This window comes from Ambystoma mexicanum, chromosome 7p (genome assembly GCF_040938575.1).
Source record: "Ambystoma mexicanum isolate Mex_15411 chromosome 7p, UKY_AmexF1_1, whole genome shotgun sequence".
NCBI classification, from domain to species: domain Eukaryota; kingdom Metazoa; phylum Chordata; class Amphibia; order Caudata; family Ambystomatidae; genus Ambystoma; species Ambystoma mexicanum.
The window spans coordinates 889647516-889670079 of record NC_090939.1 but is presented as its reverse complement, the minus strand read 5'-3'; the positions used below and the strand labels follow the sequence as shown (position 1 = coordinate 889670079).

At 47.0% G+C, this 22564-nt stretch overlaps 1 protein-coding gene across 3 annotated transcripts in view; it reads left to right on the top strand.

The window, feature by feature from the left end:
- Nucleotides 1-22564, top strand: part of TMCO3 (transmembrane and coiled-coil domains 3) — a 1285122-nt gene that overhangs the window by 364467 nt on the left and 898091 nt on the right. For all 3 annotated transcript variants that reach the window (XR_011283572.1, XM_069637136.1, XM_069637137.1), the window contains exon 5: nt 17176-17304. Coding sequence is in view for 2 of the 3 variants with exons in the window: in XM_069637136.1 (XP_069493237.1) it covers nt 17176-17304 (129 nt within the window). In the remaining variant the exon portion in view is untranslated. The remainder of the gene's footprint in view (nt 1-17175; nt 17305-22564) is intronic.

The following is a 22564-nucleotide window of genomic DNA, read 5'->3' as shown; positions in this document are numbered from 1 at the left end:
AGTGCACTGAATCGAAATCCTTTGTAGCGTCTAGAGAAACTGCTGCACCTTGTGAAGACCGATCTGCCGTACTGTACATCACGTGATGAAGCTGTCTTAAATTCCCCCGAGATCTTTCTTCCGGGCACATACCCTGTCTGGTCTGGGTGGATCAGCCTGTGTAATAGCAAGTCTACTTGCCAAGATTGCTGTAAGGATCTTGCTATCATGATTTAGTCGGGACAGGGGCCTATAGGATCCGCAGTCCGTGCTTACTTTGTTTGGTTTGAGCAGTGGCACTATCGGGCCTCTCTCATTCTTGTGGATAAGATGCTATCCGCAAATGACTCGTTGTACACTTTGGCCAACAGTGGCGCCAGTATAATCAACTTGTGCCTTATAAAATTAGCTTGGGAGCTCATCCGTCCCCAGTGCCTTCCCCGTCGGCAGCGATCTGATAGTGGCCACCACCTCTTCCAGTGTAATGGGTGCCTCCAGTGACTCAACTTGGGGACCGTCTAATTTGGGTAGATTTATCTGGACGAGAACATCTTGTATGTCCTCCTCAGTACCGCCTTGGGGGGCAGTGTATAATGCCTTGTAATATTTGGAGAACACCTCATTCATCCCTTCCTGCGTGTGCACTTCCTCCAGCTCTGCGTTCCTGATTGAGCAAATCGGAGACCTGGGGGGTCTCACGCTTTCACAGCCACGCCAGCGTTCTCCCAGGCTCATCTCCCTGCGCATGGCTCCTCTCCAGGAGCTTTGGCTAACTAAACTTCCCAAGCCTATCCCATTGTGCTAGGCCTGTTTGTTTCAGTGCAATTAACTCATCCAGATGTTCCTTACTTGTCAAGGCCTCCTCCTCCCGTCTCTTCAGTTCCCTCTGTCTCCTCCAATTCCCTCATGAGGACCTTCTGTAACCCACCCAATTCCGCTTTCACACCCCTGATAACTATTTTGTATACTTCCCAGACTATGCCCACCTTTTGTACGCTCCCCTTGTTTACTTAAATGTATTCAACAGTGCTTTTTCTGACTTGCTCAGCGAATGCAGTGTCTTGCAGTGCTTCACTCCTCAGTTTTCACGTGGGAATCTGTGGCCTTGGAGCGGACACTCTCTACCTCACCACCAGTGGCAAGTGATCCGACGGTATTTTATCCAGGTAGTCAGATTCTGAAAATCCGGTTCCGCTTTCCCTTCCCATGAACATATAGTCTATTCTGGTATAGACTCTGTGTGCGCTGAGTAATGGGAATATCCCCTTGTTTCTCTGTGCTCGGCCCTCTACAAGTCGTACAGTTCAAAGTGATCCACTAGTGAGTTCAATACTTTGGCCAGTGGGGGGTGTGCTTGGTTTCAGACCTATCCAAAGCTGGGTCCCTTGTGCAGTTGAAATCCCCCCCCCCCAAATCATGGTAGTGTCTATATGGACCCTGAAGAACACTGTAGCGTCGTGATTAGGGGCGTAGGTGTTCACCACACAAATCTCATGCTTTTCTAGTAGCCCATGCACTATGGCCATCTTACCTTCATTGTCGATTTTCACTGCCTATTTTTGGGATGGTATGTTGGGGGCTATCCAGATAAGGACCACCCTCGCAAATGTCTAATATGTGGAGCCCACCATCACTCCCCCCACCCCTCCCCCCATGCCTTTTCCAGATTCTTTTGCTTCTTCCCATCTAAGTGTGTTTCCTGTTTTAGCGCTATTCCAACCTTGTGTTTCTGGATATCCGTGTTCACCCTCTTACGTTTCACATAGTTATTTTGTCCCCTCACATTCGAAGTCATGATTCTGACCGTGTTAGCCATCATAGCTCATGTTAAAGAGCTAGTGAGGCCACCGGCCTGTGGCCAGACTAAGTAGGAGTAGGATGCAGTTCACTATTAACTGACAGGCTCCTCGTTATCGTCCCACCCCCTCCCTTCCCTCACACACATACCCCACTGCAAACATAACTTGTCCCACTATGCTATACCCCCGTTTCCACTCCATTCCACGTGGTCGTAATACTAGTTTCCTGGTGCCCTAGGGGCGGGCCCTAAACTCGGCCCTGAACTACCTAAAAAGGGGGGGGTATAGGGACTACGTTAGCATTCCCTCTACCAGATGTCCGTGATTCCGGTTCTGCTCCTGCAATTGTAACTTATCATATCTAGCATTTCGTGCAGGTGTCCGCATGCGAGTCCTCTTGAAGCTCCACATCACTGCCTGGCTACTTGGTTTTTGTGTTGCGTCGCCGACACCCTCCTCTTATGTCAAGATCGTCCAGGTCCTTGGCCGGTCTCCAGTTCGTCGGGCAACTTTTGTCACACTCACTTGTGTCTCTGCAGGAGCGATGGTTGAGCCTCCCTTGACCCCGAGTCTTCACTTCCCCTGTTTCACCCGGTGGAATACCTGTCAAATATTGGGTTTACACTCAGACCAGAATTCACCCGATTCCCCTCGGCCCTTCCCTTCCCTTCTCTTTACTGTGTGCTGTGATGTCCCCCCTATGGGCTTACCTTGATCTTTAGTAGGGTGTGCACTTCATCCTGCATTCACAGGGGCACGATTCACTCATGTGATTGGTGCCAATGTCTGTAGGCCAAGTTCAGATGCCAAACGCTGTTTATGCCTTCACAGCGAGGCCGAGAGTTCAAGGCTTTACTGGCTAGAAAGTCCTTCCCACAAGCGAACGTTGCGCAGAGAATGTTGAGTGTCCAAAATTGTCCGTATTGTCTTTGTTTGCCGTTATTTTTGTGGGTGAGTAGCACTGCGTGTAGAAGGTAGCTGCTGGTAGGTTGTGCAGCGCGTTCAATTCGAGCGCGCCTGGTAATGTCTCTCCCTTTCCCTTGCAGGAGAAATTGTGGTATTAGCGCCTCGAGTCCGGGTTCAGCGCTACTGGAGACTTGGTGGTTAGGTAAGTTTGCACAGAGGCTTTTGGTAAGTATGCACCGCGTAGAGAGAGCGAGCGCAGTGAGATAAGTGTCCGCGTTATTGGAGCGAGCGCAATGAATGTCTCCTCTTTCTTACAGGGGTTTGTGCGCTTGTGCAACTAACCTGGATTCCAGCGGCACAGGAAGATTCGGTGAGTATGCGCAGCGTTACTGATCTGCACGTGTTAACGCTGTTCTTCTTTGTTCTTACAGGTGCCTGTGTAGAAGTCCCCTCTTGACTGGAGATAGCTGCAGCGTGGAGTAAGAACCAGGTGAACTGAAGCTGAATGATCCGGAGCGGGTAAGCAGAAACAGGATGATCTGGAGCAGGTAAGCAGAAACAGGATGATCCGGAGCAGGTAAGCAGAAGCAGGATGATCCAGGGCAGGTAAGCAGAAACAGGATGATCCGGAGCACGGCAAGTGTATTGCTGATACAGCTCACAGTAAGCAACAGAAAGCACTGGAAGAATCTTGGGTGTGGCTTATATAGCCAGCCACACCCAAACACTAGAGAGCTCATGAGTTATCATGCACTTCCTGTTTGGCAACAGGAAGCAGTAACCAGGAAGTTACTACAAACACTAGGAAGAAATGAAAGAAGGAATTTGTTATGGGTTCTTTGTGTGCCTATGCCAGGCCTGCCAAGCCTCCACCCAGCTTGCCCCAACGACCTGCCTGATATCCATGACAACTGTGTCTTGTCCATCCATTCGTTTCCTCGGGTGATTCGAAGAAGAGGGCATTGCCATTGTAAATCACTTTTAATCTTTCCGGGTATATGAGCATGTGCTTAAGCCCTGCTTTTCGTAGTCTGGCCTTTTAGCAGAGTCTCTTTGTATCATTCCCACGGCCCCAGAGAAGGCCAGTATCTTTTCTCGATCTCTGTAATTGAGCACCTTGGCAATCATTGGCCTGGGCGGAGTACCTGGGGGTGGTCTTCTGTTGAGGGAGCGATGCGCTTTTTCTATTGTAAAACCTTGAGAGAGTTCTCTGCTCTGATTTCCTGTCGCAGTAGGTTTTCCACATAGGTGGTGGGGTCTGCTCCCTCTGGATGCCTTCTGGCAGGCCGATGATACGTATGTTCCTGCGGGCTCACCCTTTTGCTTTCTCTGCACTGTCGTCCAGTAGCTTCACTTTCTGCATGAGGACATCCACATCTTTTGTCGTCTGCGCCCTAACTTTAGAGTTTTCCTTCACTTGTTCCTCTAGCTTGCTTGTGCGTTCCGCAATTGCGCAGACATCCTGGCGCAGCAGTGCCAAATCGATTGCCACCGCGTCTATCTTGCCTTCCAGCGTGGTTTGCAGGACTGCATCGCTTCCAGAATCTGCCGATTATCTGGTTCAGAGTCCTTCGGGGTCTGCGATTGCTCCTTCACTATGTCCTCTTCTTTGTCTCACTGGTGTGTCTGGCCTGATACAAATGTTTCAAGCGTGGTTTGCTTATTCTTTGTTTTGCCCCCTTTAGTCGCCATTTTCTTTCTGGGTCTTGTAGGGTTCTTGTTCGCTCTGTGCGCTGCAAGTTTCCCTTCGCGGGGATCTGCAAAGTCAGTCTTGACAATGTCCTGCGGGCGTGTGGCCCGGTTGTGGTTTTAATATCTTGCTGTGTGACGTCCTGGGGTGCTCCAATGGGGAGCGCCCGTGCCTGCCCCGTCTTTTTGTGGTCGCACCCTCTTGTTTCTGGTGACCTCTGCTAACGCCAGGCTTGAAGTCTGCAACTTAGCACCCCGGCCCCTACAGCTCCATCTGCAGTGGTGCTTCTACTGGCTGTGCCCCGTTATCTACTTCGGTCTCTGTCACTGAGGTCTTGCTGTCTGTGTGTGAGTCCAGCCATTCAGCCGGGCCTCAGCTTGTCTGTGTGTACGGGGGCCAGGGGTCTCTGCGTAGTCCCGGGAGTGGCGGGGGGAGCACTCTATCTGTGCAGGCACTACGTTGGTCCAGTCAGGGATCCCCTCACCCCCACCAACGCCTTACCTTCTTTCTTTTCTGCTGCCCCTGTGTCTTGTCTCCTCTTTTCTTGTGGGCGACAACAGGCTTCCAGCGGTCCGCTATTCACTGTGCTGATCCCAACTTTAGGTGATCCCCCACCAGCCTGCACCTCTCACAGGCCACGTGCTTTGTGTGCCGGCTCAACCACTGCGCTGGGCCTATGCTTAATTGTACTCTGGTACTCGGGCAGTCTGCTCACATTAAAATGCGCAGCTCTTCTGTGATGTCTCCATGCGTTCCTTCCTCTTTATGCCAGTTCCTTTCACTTGCCCAGTGTTATGTATTAGCCGGTGCCTGTGCTCTTCAGAGTCCCCACGTTCTGATGCCCCGTCACTTTCGTATCCCTGGAGGCCCGGGCTGCTCCCTCTCATTGGAAAGTGCAATTGCTACAGGCAAGGATAATTTCCTCATTGTCGTGCATCCTCGTTGCTCTCCGCCACAGACTATAAGTCTTTTATTGCCATATGCTGACCATTCGGTGCTGGTTGCCATCGGGCCTCCACAAGCACTGCGCCTCACTGTGCTCTGTCGTGCTCATCTCTGGCTCTCCTGCACACTTGCCAGATCCTTACGCTATCAGCATCGTGCTGTTATCCTCTGTTATTATCCGGAGCATCCACGCGGCGCAGAGGATTTCGTCTGCGCTCACAGAGCACCCAGCAACTCTATCCACTGCATTTGTGTCAGTTTCATTACTCGCGTTCGCCTCTGAATATTTGGTTCCTCGCCGCAACAATGTCCCTGCCGGTCTCCCTTCCCTTCTGCTATTGTATCCGTGACCTGCTCAGAACGTGCCAATCTGGACCGGGTGTATTCTTTCTCGTTAAACAATGCAATGCAATGCTTATCTTCCGACACGGCAAACCCGTCCGCATTCAGACGATTCCTTGCTCAAGCAGGGCGCGCACCATGAGCGTTTTTGCCTCCGGGCTATATGTCCTTGTTCTTGCTCGGGATCACTAGGGCCACTGTTACTGTATGAAACACAAAGTGTCTTTGCTGCGTAAATGGACTGCCCACCCTCAACGCCAATAGTGTGCTCTGGGCTTGTTTCACTGCGCAATGCAGCTCTGGTGTTTTATCTCTTAGGTCCGTCCCTTTGTCTTCGTTACGGTGCAATTTTGGCTCTTTCGTCCTCGAGCTGTAACCCTTTCTTCTCCGGCTTATTACACCGTCTTCACCTTCCAATTTTCATTGCTGGTACGCTGTAAATCTTCACTCGCATGCTCAGCCAGAATCGGTGCATATGCTCCGCTTTCAATATAGTTTTTTGTCGGATCATTGCGGATCGGCAGGAGCTCCTTCAAGAGCACTATCTTATCCCATGGCCTGTTGGCCACACACCTCCTTTAGATCTCTCTGTCACTTTGTTCACTGTGTCAACCGCTGGCTTTCCTTTTCCCAGGGAGTAGTTACAAGTGGACAAAAACATAAAAGGAGTCTAATGCCCACCCCTTTTTCATTTGCGGGTCCACCATCCTTAGGCAGTGGTGGTCCGTTGAAATCCAAATCAATGCCCCTGTTCGTATTGGTAGTTTTCGGGACCTTGTCATGCTGGTTTGCAAAGTGGGGGTGGGCGATTTGTTTCCCATTGATGGGTAAGGGGACAGTCTGTCAGTTGGGAATGGTGCCCAGAGGTTGCTGCACTGCTGAGGTGCCCCCAGCGGCGGCTGGCAAACTGTCCCTCATTCTGTGCTGTTGGGCAACAGTGATTTGTTCTGCTGGTTCACCGTGTGGGTCGCTCTGGAGTCTTGCAGTTCCCTGCTGTCTGTCTGACACCACTAAGACTGCTAGTACTGGTAGTCCTTTGGGCATTACAGTGAGACTAATCGCCATAGTACAGCCTGGTTTTTGGATACCTGTCTCCTCTTGGAAGGCCTCGGAAGCAGCTGTAACTTTTCTACTGTGCGGCTTGACGTCCCTACTGCAGTTTGTTGGGTCCTTTCCTCTGCTCTTTGCCTTCCTGCTTTGCTAGATGGAAAGTTAACCGTAACGGCTGAAGTGCTCTCGGGCGTTCCAGTTTGCTTGCACCGTGCTCTGTGGGCTTTTACCTTGGACGCTGGCGCCGGTGTGTCTTGTGCATTGCTGGGGTACTTGCTATTGGACTGCAGTTACTTTTGAATTTGGAAGCGACTGGCTTTTCAGGTACCCTGTCTTTCTCCCCATGAGTAATGGAGTCTTATGCGTTTGCTATTTCTTTGTGTTAATGAGCCTGTGCCTGTTCGTGTATTATGCCTGCTATGAAGAATTGCTTGTCACGAAAAAAGCCATCGTCCCGCTCCATGTTCAGGGACCCTGTCTTGACGATTACAATGTATGGATTTGACGCCTCGGTTTCCAAACTTGGGGCAGTTTCCACTGCGCCCAGGGTGGACCGTTTATCTGATGTCCTAGCACTGAGTGCTCGTAGGAGGCAAAGATTATGTTTGGGGAAAACTGACCTGTTTCTTGATACTATTGGGGCTTCTGGGAGGATCACTGTTCTGAATAATATTAAGGAGCCGTCCGTTAAAATAAACAATCTTGCTACTTTAGACGCCATTAAGAACGATACCCAGCCATTGCTGGACTTGGGAGGGGGAGTCCGTAGGAGCATTACTCACCTGATCAATGGATACTAGTTAGGACTAATATCTCCAAAGAATTGAATGTGTAATAATTTCTCGGATTTTTGTAAATGGGCGGACTTGGATAATTGTGTTGAGAAATTGCAGCCTTGTCAAACTGAAAATCCACCCCCATCATTAACAACTCAACATGTGGATAATACCTGCCAGACAGATTGTCTATTGGGAAAAAATAGACAACATTTTGCACGCCACATACGAAAAATCTGATTGCCTGGGCCTTGAAATTTCCACTTAACCCCTGTTGTCATATCCTCTCTGCCTATGGAACTAAATACACAACTGCTGCCTGTTAAGTTCCTTCCTCTGTTTGAGGTAGGTAAATCTAAACCAGCTCTTGCCTATCGATCTGTAAAGTGTAGAACCCTCCCATCTTTTTCTAGAAGTCTGCGAATAAGGAAAACACAAATGCCGGCGCCGGTGGTTAAAACATTAAGACTTTGTCATGGATCACAGGAATTTTGTTATTAGCAATGTTGAGAAACCATGTGGGAAAGAATCGCGAGAGGCCCTACATAATAAAGTATTGGCATGGCTTTGTCAAAGGACCGGACGGAGGTGGTTAGATGTTCTGACCTAAAGGTTCTACGTAGATTGGAGATGGACAATTGGTGTGCCAAGGAAAACGGGGATTGTCTTGGTAAGATGTGGGTGCAGCAACTTGCCATACTTAAGTACTTGCCGGTATCTACCAAAGTGTTCTTTGAACTCAAATGTTATAGTTGGCTAGTGTAAGGAAGGCATGGTATCAACAGTAAGACGGACACAAGTGACCACACTTTAAGGGTGTTTATTGAACTTCAAAGGGGTTTGAAAAATGCCTATCTAATCCTAAATCTAAAGATGGAAGCAAGCTACGACCATCAAATAATAATGCAGTTCTAGTGGTGTCCTGTAAAAATAAAAGGTCCTATACTAAAAAAAAAATCTAAATAGAAATAGTGTGGGAAACAATGTTATGTACTGGAAAGAAGTGTTCAAGAAATGATATGTCAGGATATTCAGGCCGTTGGCCTCCCTTTCCGATGTTTTCAGCACGGGACAAGGCAGCACACTAGTGCTTGGCACAGTCTCTGGCTTCTTAGCACGAGGTTGCAGTTCAAACATTAGTATAAGGGCCTTCTGTGCCCAAGTCTCTTTGCCTTTTAAAGTCTTTTCTTTCAGAGGGCCTGATTTGACAAACAAACAATACGTTCCTTTTCCTCTTAGAATTTCACACATACTCAATTTCTCAGGTGATTCCCCATTCACCTCGGATCCCCCTCAGCTGGGCTCTGATCCCCTTCAACACAATGCTAATAGGATTTCCATGTATCCAATTTCTCAGGTGATTCACGGTCCTCCCCCCCGGAATCCCCTCAGCTTGGCTCAGATCCGTTTCAACACGATGTTCAATCAGTATCCCGCCGCCGGGCTTGGACCAATTAAATTCACTTGAACACAAACGTGCTTTAACCCAAAACTTTCGATTGATCTCCCTTGTTTGGGCTCGAACCAACTTTATCTACTTTGTTTGCAAATCTCTTGGCAGTATTGACATCGAAGACTTTCGATTGTGCACAGGATTTTGCTTGACCGGTTGCAGGACCACTTCGATTCACAATCCTTTGCCACTCCTTCACTTTTACAAACTCTCAGTTGGATACCTTACAGAGACCTTCGAAATGAGCATGCATGTGGTGCCTGACCACTCTGTCAAAGGTATTGTATCTTGGTTCACAGTTCAATCACTACTCTGTTGTTCAATTTTACTCACATTGGTTATCACATGCTTTTCATACACTGTTCGCTTCAGCGCTCACCATACAGTGTTGCTGCTTGCAACCTTGGCTTCAACAGAGAAAGGTCTGGTATCGGCCTCCCCAACTCACCAGCTGTGTTGATTTCACTGGCACTGCTTTGTTGTGGGAGCCAAGGACAGTACCACAGCAGCAGAATTCTCCCAACCTTGATTATCGACACAGGAGGGCCCCAGATACCTGCAACACACAAGCAGGATTCTTCATCCTGGTTTCCTGGTCTTATGCTTTTATTCTCGAGGTTTCGTGAAAGTAACGGTTCCTTGTTGATAAAGTCCAGGGCACTTCCCTTCTCGCATCCCCTTCTGTTTTGCTGTCTTTTCTCTTTGTGTTAAACTGCCATCTTGGAACTGCTGTTTCCTCGTGTGCCTTGCCTTGCTCAGAGTGTGCTCTTGTGCTCCGTCTTTTATCCGTGTCGGGAAGTGTAATGGAAGTCAGATGTGCGTTGTGGCCAGTAATTGCCTGACCATTGTATTGGGAGATGTCTGGTATACGGCTCGGGTGTTAGTCCATTTTCTCTCATAGAAGGCTGTCCGTGAGAAAGTGTTTATGTTGTGAAAGGTGGGGGGTAGAGTTACTAAGAATCCTACCTGGTAGGTTGGATTAAAGGTGTTACAGGGAAGGGGATCATCCAGTGTCCCACTCCCCGAAGACCCCTCACTCAAGTGATCCTCTCGCACTGGTCCACCCCCAGGAACACTGGATCCAAAAGCGATGGCCGTGTCCTTGCCACCTGGATGACAGATCCCTGTGGACTAGTGGGTGAGACATCTTCTGGTTTCTCACACAAGATCGAAGATAACATTTTTTTGGGAGATAACTTCCTTTATCATGAAGACCCAATTTTATGTTTGTCTTTGTTTTGTTTGCCTTACGTCTTTGTGTCTGTGTAGCGCCCCGATGCCTGTGGGCTTTCAGCACTTGTTTGTTTATTTATTATGCGCACCAGACCCGAAGGTATTAGGGCGCAGAACAAGGAAAAGTGGGTTGTTCAGCTTAGGTTACATTGCTGTGCGTTACAGTACAAAATAATAATAAACAGTGTTGGCTTGTATCATACAAAAGGGCAAGGGCTAATGAGGAGCATCGCGCCACAGTTATATACAATATATACAATTATACAGATATATATATACAGTTATACGCAGTAGTGGACAGTGGTGTGGCGGTGTGGTGGAAGGTCAGATGTCATGTTCCTTAATCCATTGGGTGAGGTTAGATCTGAAGCGTGAGTAGGGCATGTCTTCTCTTAAGGATGGTGGGAGTGAGTTCCAGTTTTGGGCAGCTTTGACTGGGAAGCTACTACCACCAGTCTTTATACGTTTGTATCTAGGCACAAGATGTAGATTAGTATTAGCTGTTCTAGAGGGTCCATTAGTGAATTGTCTCCGGAATCTGGAAGTAAGGTACTGGGGGCGGCCATGTGTAAGCATTTGTGAACTAAGGAGGCAGATTTGAGGAAGATTTTATCTTTGGTGGAGAGCCAGTTGATTGATCTTCTGAAGTCAGATATGTGAGCTCTCTTGGGAATGTTGAGGGCTGCTCTTAAAGCATTGTTTTGTAAAATCTGTATCTTATTGGTAATGTATTTGTTGCAACCTATGTATAGGGCGTTACAATAATCTAGTTTAGATAATACCAAGACTCTTGCTAGATTGATGCAATTGTTAGGTGTAAGGAAAGGCTTAGCTGCTCTAATTAGCTTACAAGTGCAGGCGGTGGCCGAGGCCATGGAGTTCACTTGTTTTTTGAAGGTGAGAGTAGAGTCAAGGTAGAAGCCAAGAGTTTTCACTTCCTTGCCTACTGGGATATTGTTATTGTCTATGGTGAAGTTAGAATATAGATGGCCTAATGTATTGATATTTCGTCGTAGTACCCAAAATGAGAAGTTCTGTTTTGTCATCATTCAGGCATAGTCCATGAGAGGCCATCCATGCCTGGATGATGAGATATACTCTGTTCACAAAGGCCAAATCCTTGTCGCAATCTCCGGTCAACGGGATGAGGATCTGTGTATCATCTGCATAGTTAGTATAGTTGATTCCCAGGCCGTCTAGATCATCAAAAAGGGGCTTTGTGAAGATGTTGTACAGAGTGGGTGAAACACATGAGCCCTGAGGCACACCGCAAGTGATGGGAATAGGGTCTGCGGCTGCTGAAGGTGCGAAGACCCACAGAGTTCTATTGTCTAAGAAGGATTGAATCCAGTCTATGGCTTCTTGTGAGAAGTGGGTGGCCGAGTCTAAGTGGTGGCAGAGAGTCTTATGGTCAACCAAGTCAAACGCTGCTGAGAGGTCGAGCAACAGAAGTAGTGCTGTGTTACCATTGTCTCTCAGGGTGTCTATTTGTGCTTTAAGGTCAATCGGTGCAGTTTCCGTTCCGTGTTGCGGTCCAAAACCTGACTGACGTACTACTAGGAGGTGGTTGTATTCCAGGTATTGTTGAATTTGGAGGTACGCTACCTTGTCCAGAATTTTAAGCAGGAATGGTACAGTCGTGATGGGACGATAATTTGTGGGAATGTTCGGGTCAAGTGTTTGTTTTTTTAGAAGTGGGAGGACCCATGATTGTTTCAAGTTGTTGGGAATGGTACCAGAAGAGAATGAGGCGTTTATGAGTTTGGATATAAAAGGGGAAAGGTCCCTTGCGGCATCCTTTATAATTTGTGCGGGGCAAGGGTCGCCTTGGCAGTTGGACGGTTTGAGAGTTAAGATAACCTTTTCAACTTCTAGAGTGGACACTTAAAGTTAAAAAGGGTTTTAGATATTTTGGACAGGGTGAGAGGTGAGGAGGCGTTTGAAGGCACAAGGGTCGTAGTGTTGTTAGAGTTGCAGGCGAGGAGGAGGGATTCTTTTTTGTTAATCTTTGCCTGCAAAGTCGTTATTTTGTTGGCTAGGGCGCTCTGAATACTAGTCCACCAGGTTTTGTCCTTAAGGCAAGTGTCAGGGGCTTGGATAGGTGTTTCCAGTTCTTTGAGGATTGTGAATAGTTCTTTAGTGTTGGACTTAGCTTGAGTGATGCGCAAGTTGTAGGATTCTTGTTTAGCAAGGATTATTTCTTTTTTGTATAGCGAGGCTAATTTGAAGAGGTTGTTTTTGTTAGTTTCAGAGGGGTTTAATCTCCATATCTGTTCACATTTACGTTTTTCGAGTCGTTTGGCTTTTATGTGGGGAGAGAACCATGAATTAACATGTTTTTTTCTGTTTGTTTTTTCTAATTTTCAAAGGTGCTATGGTATCTAAGGCGGATAACATTACCTTATTGTAGTCTTTGACCAAGGTAGATGGGTCTGCAGAGTCAGGGAGAGAATTCAAAGTAGGGATGATCAGAGGAATAATTTTGTCAGCTGTAATGGTCTTTTTGTTCCTTGTAGGAATAGCAGGGCTATACTGATAGTAGAATGGGGAGCTGTGGTTTCAAGGGTGAATGAGATCAAATGATGATCAGTCCAGGGCAAAGGTGTTATGACATTAATGGACGTTACACAATGGTGTTCCGCTATCCATTCAAGGGTTCTGCCCTTAGTATGAGTAGCGCCTGCTACCTTTTGGGTGAAGCCTAATTCCTCAATGGAGTCGTTGATTTGTGTTGCATTAGGAAATAAATAAATAAAGAAATAAAGAGAAAGAAACTGTCCGGAATTGGGCAGTGCAGGCATTGGATGGTCAACCGTGGTACACACAGTACAAGCATGTCGGCACATGAAGGATGGCCAGGTACGGGGCCCTCCCAACTCCTGCACCCTGCCACTTGAGCAGGACTGGCTGTTGGAATCCTCGTGGTAGGCCTCCCAATCCACGCTGAGTTGGGTTCCCCATCCCCTCTTGACAGGGGCAGGTCTCTGACATGTCACACACAGTATCAACTGCGTACATTTAGAAGCAATTTGCAAGAGGAACAATGAGGTCTGCCAGTGGATTTGCATTAATGTTGAAAAGCAATGGGACCAATTAATATCTTTGGGTTGGGCTGTGCAAGTAACCGGGGAGGCCAAAGACATTAAATTACATAACCTGAGCATTGATGCAGTGCTATGTAGGAAGACAATCCAGTTTAAGGCAGAACCGTTAATGCCTATCAATGATTCAAGCCCTTTAAGTATAGTTTGATGGTTTGCAGTATCAAAGGTAGTGGATACATTGAAATGGATGAGAATGGTGGGTGGGGGGGGTGTATTACCCATCATTTTCCACAGACAAAATGGCATAAATGGAGAATGCAATGAATTCCTTTATATCAGCCGGTCAGATAGCACAGTGAGCTAATCGCTCGCCCCTGATATCTGTGTGTAGCCTGCTGTGGCACATTCAAATCCCAGCAAGGTCAACTCAGACTTTCATTCTTCTGAGGTTGATAAATGGAGTACCACTCTGTGGGATAATAATGTTATTTCAGCGCTCTGAGACCCATGGATTTGTAGCACCATATAAGAATTTGATTATTGTAAGGATGCAGAAGTAAGACTCTGACACAGAGGGGTCATATTGATTTCTATACACTTTTTTTCAGTGGTAAAAAGGAAAAGAAACCCCTATCTCGTCCTAACTCTCAGAGGGGTTTCCCTGCCTCAACTGGAATAACTGGTGTCAGAATGTCCAAAGCAAAAGTCCCAATGTCCAGTGTCAAAATCTTAACTCTGTCCCTTATACTCTACGCTAACTAAATCAAAGGAGAAGTCTTCTTGGTCCAGTGGAATGACTCCCTTTCCCTGGACAAAAGGTACTTCTTGTCTTGGAAGGATTTTCCCAATGTGGTTTCAGCCACTCCTTAGCTATTGGGGGAATGTCTACCACCCCCCGGCCTTCCTCAGGCGTATGTCTTTAGTTCTTGTGGTTCCAGACCCTGGTTGGCAGCTCTGGCTTCCTCTTGCCATATACTGCACCGAAGAACAGCCTGCATGCTCTCCCCAAGCTGTAGTGGGTCTCTGACCCCAGTGGGCAGACCTGGTTCTCTCTGACCATGTACTGTGATGAAGAAGAGTATCCTCGATGCACTCCCCAGGTTGTACTGGCACATACAGACTTGCTTCACTAACCAGTCAAGTAATGTATGAACTGTCCATTAACTTCCAGTTCTCTTTATTTGGATGCGAGTCTCAGACTCTCAATTTCCAACTTGAGTTTTCCTTTGTGGGCTTGTTTCACTCTTCTGCCAAGCCTTAGTGCAAGTTCATGTACTTCTTTGCTTTTCTCCCACTGCAGTAGGGTACCGGACCCTCCTCTCCTTTCCCAGCCTTCCCATTCGTGCCACCACCTCCTTGAGGCTTCAGCGCTTTTTTCGACACCCGTTTACCTTGTGGTGTGGTCTGCGCAAGTGTCCGCTTCCTTGAGGTAGGTGGACTCTTGCGGGCTTCTGTAACTTCCTGAGGTTCCCTCACTCTGCAGCGACTCCACGTTCTTCTTTCCTTCTGGGAAAGTGTGATCTTGCGCTTTCCGGTCCTCGAGGGCTCCCGGAATCTTAGTCCGCCTGCAGGCCTTGCGGTCCTCACTTCCTGAATATATATATATCTATATCTCTCTCTCTCTTTCTCTCTTTCTCTCTCTTTCTCTTTCTATCTCTTTCTATCTCTCTCTTTCTCTCTCTCTCTTTCTCTCTCTTTCTCTCTCTCTTCCCCCCCTCCCCCCCCCAGGCATCTGTCAGCATCCACCTGCACGTTGGGCCCGTATGGGCTCTCGCGGTTCCTCAAGGGAGGGCTTGATGCCATGTCAAGTCCCTTTTCAGTTTTTATCTTGTCTTCCAATCAATTGTGGATCCGATGGTTATTTGGTATTGCTCCGCACTTCCTCCTCGCTCAGTACTAATTTGAGCGCTGATGTGGTAACTCACAAAGGATCCTCCTTCTCTCACAACTTTCTACCTGGACTGCTTTAGAAAAGTGAATAGGGGCTAAGGATATGACTGAAGAGGAAGGAGGTGAAGGAATGGTGGGGTAACTGTGGGAAGGGGGTGGTCTTAAGGTCATGTGATTTGTTGGAATACGGTGTTCTCCTGATGTTGTCGTCACTGATCCCAAAGGGTGTTTCCCCTCCCACGAGAACCTGCTGCTGAGTTCCACCACCAGATGGACTACCGGATAGTGATCTCACCACCCTGGTCTCATGGGAAGGGGCAACCGCTTCGGAAGCAGTGACGACATCCTGGGATTTGTCGCAATTTTAAGGGATATGCATATGATATAATTGGTTTAGCTTTTTATAATTCCTGTGGGTCATACCCAAGAGGTTGTTGGTATTGACTTTAACATTGGCATGCAGGTGCTTTTTGATAGTATTCAAATCAGCCGTATCATTTGCTGGAAGTTGGCTGCAGGTACGAACAGGCACAGACCTGTTTGTATTAAACTCACCCAGTGTTTGTGAGCAATTGGTTGTGGGAATTCTCTGAGATGACAGTAAGCTTTGAATGTGGCATTGTATCCATGCTGTAAGCTATAATGGCTTATAAAGCCTACAGATTGTCCAGTAGAGTGCTTTATTAAAATTTCAAGGGCTATAATTGAGTAATGATACACAGTTCAAGACCTGTACTATGTGGTAAGGGCCTGGAGTCGGAGCTAATCCGCACAAATGTAGGCCTTGTATTATTGCTGTTAACATTATTGGCTTTTTTTAACTTGTAAAAATGAACAGCAGTAGTTTCACAAGTTAAAAAAAGAATATGGCCGTCAAGGCATTCAAAAGGACAAGTGATCTACTTGTTGTCCTTTTGCTATTTCCCTGGTGCCAATTGTTCCGGTGGAGGGAGTGACAGCAAGCGGGTAAGGAAGTCATGAAATTGGTTTGTTGGAAGGGGGTGAAATAATAGTGGGACATTTTAGCCTGGCTGGCATTTTCTGTAGGAGCCAGAAAATGGCAGGCAGGTGCAAAGAGCCCTGGGCTTGCTCCAAACGCAGGCTTGGATAAACCGTTTAAACCCACATTTGGAATGAACTGATTGGTTAATGCACCTACCCAGGTGCTAATGCCAACATCTGGAAAAGTCATCTGTGACTTTGTCAAATAATTAGTAAAAGAAAATCAAAAAGGAAATTTGTTACAATCACTTACAACCAGATAAGACGCATTGTGAATCAGTATGACGTGGCTCTAAGATATAAAGGTGACGCTTGAATATATTCTCTTTTAGTAGTGCTTGAGTTGCAACTTGATTTAAGCAAATCATTATCGTTCTAAGCCAAAATGCCCTTTATTATTGTCACTATTCATGACTTTAATGCAATGTTAAGGGAAAATTGCCATCCATTCTCCAGATGTCATATAGATTAGCAGTGAACCGTAGATTTAGCACAAAATCTTGAGGCTGTAAACTTGGGGTTAAAAATTGTGGTCTCCTTCCCCGTGCTATACGTTTCAGCTGTTATTTTAACTAAGATCAGGAGGTAAACTGGTATAGTGTCTGTTAAGTAATTGTACTCAGTGAGATCTTTCATGTAGCTGTGTTACATTTGTAGCAGCTAAAAATGTTTGCTGTACTGTGCAGAACAGTACATGCTTATCATAATATGGACATTTATAAGGTGTGTTTACACCCCCCCACCTTCTGAAAAAGAAAGAAACATGGTTGAGTATATCCCCACACATGTGTTCATGCTCTTCTTTAATTACTGGTAAAGCATATCCATGTTTTGAGCACCTGCTGTAGAGATCTGTGTGCAGCCTGTAGGTAACAGGCCAAATGCTGGTGGGGCTAATTCTGCCAGTCATCCGTCAAAGGTGGATGAAATGCATTTCAACACATCCACCAGTGATAATAACTATTTTGTAAGTTTAAGGAGCTGATTCAGGTTAAGTTGTCTGATAGTGGACACATGCATCATTATTATTACTAAATAAAATAATTTTTATTTTTCTCTGATTTAGGACATTGTTACCATTGGAATGTTGTCTTTGCCATGTGGTTGGTTATGCACAATGATAGGACTGCCCACAATGTTCGGCTATGTTATTTGTGGTGTACTGTTGGGACCATCGGGATTAAACAGTATTAAGGTAAGGCTATTTGCAAAATATAGTGATCTTCTATGTCAATTGCTTGATTGTTATTTTGTACTTTATTGTACACAGGGAAGCTGCTGAAGCATCATAGGTGAGAAAGACATTGACCATACAGATGTTGGAAGCATTTGAACTGTAACAACATCTCATATTTTACAGGGAGTCATTAGTACATGCTCAACTATTATTGTGCTTTTAATAGCAACATACTTGATGGTCTGTATTTAGATGTACCTACTCCTGTTCCAAGTGGAGATGTCTCCCTCTTTCCTGAGGGGAAGAGTGTTCATCTAAAGGTCTTGGTCATGCAGTTCTGATTGTGCTACAGATTATAATTTGACTTGTTCCACTATGGGCCTCATGAGTATTATGGCAATGGTAAAAGCATGTGGTACTTCAAATGCCTCCTATTTCTAAAATGTCTACTAATTAAAAGTTGGGACTGCACAGGATATATATATATATATATATATATTTATTTCTGAGGCTTGTGAAATCTGCTTATAGCACATGCTGTGCATAAGCCGACATCTAGTGGAAGCTGCGGAGTACTACAGTTTGTTTTTCCAAACTGGAAAATGGGCGTCAACACAGGGCATGTCAGTAATACTATCCCTAGTGTGACGTCCACTGTACCCATGATCCCTCACGCGTCTAGGACCCTCAGATTGTTTTTTTTACGCCATACTGGTCAGAAGCATCCCGCGGAGTTCCCTGGCTTTAGCCATAATTTTGCAAAATATCATAATATTTCCCCATTTTCTCCATCCCAACGGTGAGTCACCGAAGTTCGACACTCGATGCCGGCCCGGAGAAGAAAACAACCGTTGAGAGCTGCATGACAGACTTTGGGCCTCGGAATGCCTCTGGCCTCGGCCCTGCAAGTAGGGAGAGTGTGGGGTGGTACATACTCTCATATATTTTTCTTATATATTCCTACACACACTAGCCCGCTGCCACAAGGTGCGTATGGAGGGTACCCCTTTCCAATTTTGCCCCAAGTGCAACCGCATGTACCCTTGGGTTGACATCACCCCACCTGTAACCTCTGCTTGCCGAGGGACCACCCCGAGGCGAACTGCAGAGCGTGTAGTCGGTTTAAGCCGAAAACTCTAAAGGACCGTTCGATCAAACGTTGTGCCCACCACGCCAGGCAACGAGAGGCCATGGAAGCGGAGGGCGCCTTCATTGATGGCAGCAACGCCGTGCTATCGGACGGCGAGGGCAACGTGGCATCGAGAGACAGCCAAGCGCAAGTCCCCGACCTTGGAAGGTTGTCCGGCAGGGCAGCTATGGGGAACACCCCCGGCGACATGAGCGCTACCCACACCACTTCCACTAAACACTCGAAGTCCAACTGAGACTCGACGCGCTGTCATGATTCCTGCCCCTCATGTCCCCAGCCCTCCAAGATGTCAGGCTGGAGCCAGGCCACGATCACCTACATGGCCCTGAAGGGCTTTGCCATCCCTCCAAAGACCCACTTGGAGTCAGACATAGCGCTTGTGGCACCAGACTCACTCAATCCCATAGGATAACATTGGGGATTGGACTTGTAGTGCATTGATGGGACAAGATGGATGTCCCCACATATTTTGGTTCCCAGAACTGCATGTGCAGTCTAGTCTTTTGGGTGTGGTTCAGCCCAGAGAAATCTGGGATACCCAGAGACTATTCAAGCCACGCCCAGGCTGAGAAACATGCTTTGTTTTCTGCACCTGCAGCGTGACACTCACTGTGTTCTGATCGGTCTACATTAGGCCTACATCTTTCTTCTGCGCTCAGCTCCTGCAAGAACAAGAACACAGTTAGGAACAGCCTTACCTTGCAGCGCGTCTGCCCTTCGTTCATCGCTTCTTCTGTTCTGCGGGCATCTTCGGTGGTGTTATTCCCATCCCGGCATGCCGCTTCCTAAGAAAAAAAGCATTAGTAAGCATTCAGCAAATCTTCGCTTATTTTTAAAGACTGTACGAGCTTCAAACGCTTACCTGAATCCAGCTGCTCTGAGGGAACTCTGTCTCTGGGACTTCTCATCCATCTGCAAGAGGGAAAAGACACTCCAGGTTAGCGTGGAAACATCTAGAGGCGCGGCATACCACGCTTACTCACCGTACGTAATTCTTCTTCATAACCAGCATCCACGCTGAAAACGTTGCGCCTGTCATGATGCCTACCTCCAAGGTGCCAGACAAGACCCAGCTACCCCAGAGGCAGACATCATGTCTTCAAGGGAAGTCACAACAGCTTCAAGTAGGGGCTCTTTGGACATGTAGACCATGCTGCAACATCCAGGCCTTCTGAGGCCTGAATGGGACTACTTTATCTTTGGAACTACTTAACCACACGGGTATGGTCAGGGGAAGAATACATACCTGCGAGGAAGGATAAATACCTGGAACTACTTTGAAGGCTATTTAAGCCACGCTGAAGCAGCAACTCACGCTTCGCGTTGTTCTGCATCTAGCAGCTGGACGCTCACCGTGTTTGCTCCTGCATTCTGTCTTCTGCCACTCCTGCCAGCATCCTGGAACACCTGCAAAGAGAGAAGAGAAGAGAAAAGGGTAAAGAAGAGTCCTTACCTCCTAAATCCGCATTCCGGAGACATCTCGCCGACGGTCCTGAAAAGGAAGACATCCATTTAAAAGCACATCGCATCGATCGCTGCAGCGCCGCATCTCACTCACCTGTACAAGGTACCACCACGTTCTACGGCGACATCTGGACTCGCAGCCACATCACCGCGCCTAGGAAGAAAAAGACAAGAATAAAGGTGAGAGGGGAAAGAAAACAAGGAAACCTTAATTTCCATTACAAAGCTTACCTGTTGGGTTATTCCAACTTCATTTCGGGTCGGTGCCGCATCCAGGCATTTCCGGACCCCGGCCCCTATGGGGAAAAAAAGACATCAGCGTTAGTGAGCGCATTGATACAAGGACACTGAGAGAACTCTCATCAAGCTCACCAGAGTCTCAATCTTCGGTTCCACAGCTCTTCTCGGAATAGTTTCTGCACCTGAAAAAGGGACAACCAACAATTATTATTGCAGAATCATACTCATTAACAGAATCCTTATGATACTATACTGGGAAAACAAAACTTGAACCCTCTACAATCAAAATCCCAGTGAAGTAACTGGATACAACGCGCCCCTGCATGAGAAGCAGGATGGAGAGCTCACCCTTTCAAACCCTAAGGTGAGACTTCACGTGGGGGTCACAGGAGGGTTTCGTAGAGGGGAGAGAAGGGAGGCTTATACTTTCTCCCGCAGATTGTTAATACTCCCTTTTCACATACAGAAAGATATTCCTGCGAGCCAGACAAGCCAGATTCGAAGGTCCGGTCCAGTCCATCTTCCGGGTCCTGCGCTTCACCATAGAAGAAGCAACAACACTCCAAACCAGACCTGCGCCTCTTTGGGAGTCAGGTGAGCGTAACAGAACGCAAAGACTACCTACAATTTCCCACCCGGGCGCTATGGAAACTTCAGAGACAGACCAGCTGGCTCAGCTTTTGGGGGGAATTAAGGGAGGAAGTACACTCCGCCCGCCAGGAAACTAATGCTCTTAAAAGAGAATTAATCTTATCCAAGGAAATAACTGATGACCTGGCCAAACAATTGTTGTAGGGTCAAGCAGGACAAACTCCTTTAACTAGTTCTGGGGGTAATGCCTCGTCAATGGTTTCGAATAACCCGGTACAAATTAATCTACCTGGAAACATGCCTTTGGCCCCGCCTGAACGTTTTGCGGGGGACCCCAAGAAATATGCTGTTTTTATGAACCAATCTCGCCTACACTTTCTATGCAGACCTGGGGCCTTCCCTAATGATCAAACCAAGGTAGCTTTTGTATTATCTTATCTCAGTGGCTGTGCTGCCGATTGGTCTGTTCCGTTGGTAAGTCAGGATGACCCAATTCTCCAGGATTTTCAAAGCTTCCAGGCGAGCATGGAAAGATTATTCGCTCGACACTCTCAGGGACAGGCCCTTGACAACGAACTACTATCCTTACGACAAGGTAACCAAGATCTCTTATCTTATATTGCCACCTTTAATAGGCTGGTTGTAGAAACTGGGTGGCCTGAAAATAAAAGGATCACAATATTTCATCGAGGCCTGCACGGAGAACTTAAGGATGTTCTAGCTCAAATAGTAAATCCTCCTCAAGCCTGCGCAGAATACATAGACTTAGTGGTCCAACTTGACCACAGACTGCAAACTAGAAAGTCAGATCAGTCCAAGTTCGAAACTCGAGTGCTGATCAAAACTCACGCTAACCCTAAGAGTACCGATGTTTCAGAACCTATGCAGATCGGCGGTGTTAAAGGACCATTGACGCAGAAGGAACGAGAGAGAAGACGGCAAAAGCAACTATGTCTCTGTTGCGGGGCTTCTGGTCACTTTCTACGAGACTGCCCGGTGAAGCCACCTAAGAAGGTGATTGGAGCCAAGGACAACAATTTAATAGAACCTGATTCGGGAAACGGTCAAGCCCGACAAGCGTAGAGGTCTGCTTGCCGAGCTTGAAAACAGACTCTTTGACCTCGCATTTTGTCATGCCAATGGTGCTCGTGGACCCGAAACAGCCTCAGCGGTTGCATGCTATAAAAGCATACATTGACAGTGGAGCTATTGGAAACTACGTAGATCGTGAATTGGCCTCCAGGATTAATCTTCCTCTCCGTCCGAAAGTTAACAAGGATGTCATTACTACAGTAGATGGAACCCAAATAGCCTCAGGGCCGGTAACACATTCCACTACAGAAATGACACTAGTGGGACAGGATGGACATCGGGAAGCAATTGTGTTCGATGTAATCAAGGCCCCCACAATTTCAAGTAATTCTAGGAATCCCTTGGTTAGAAACACATAATCCTCGAATTGACTGGCGAGCAAAGAGAATAACCTTTCCTGATTGTGAACTGACTTGTTATCCAAGAAATCCAGATATGGGTCTGGCCACAGTAACTTCCACCACGATACAACTACCGGTTGAATACCAAGAGTTCCAAGACGTTTTTCAAAAAGAACAGGCAAACACGTTACCTCCCCACCGGTCGTACAATTGTCAAATCGACCTGGTACCCAATGCTCAACCGCCCTGTAGTAGTATTTATGCTCCTACTGAACCTGAGAACGTTCATTTGCGTCAGTATTTAGATCAGTATCTTGCCAACGGTTTTATTCGCCCGTCAAAGTCTCCTGTTTCCTCAGCTCTGTTCTTCGTGCCGAAAAAAGAAGGCGACCTTAGAACA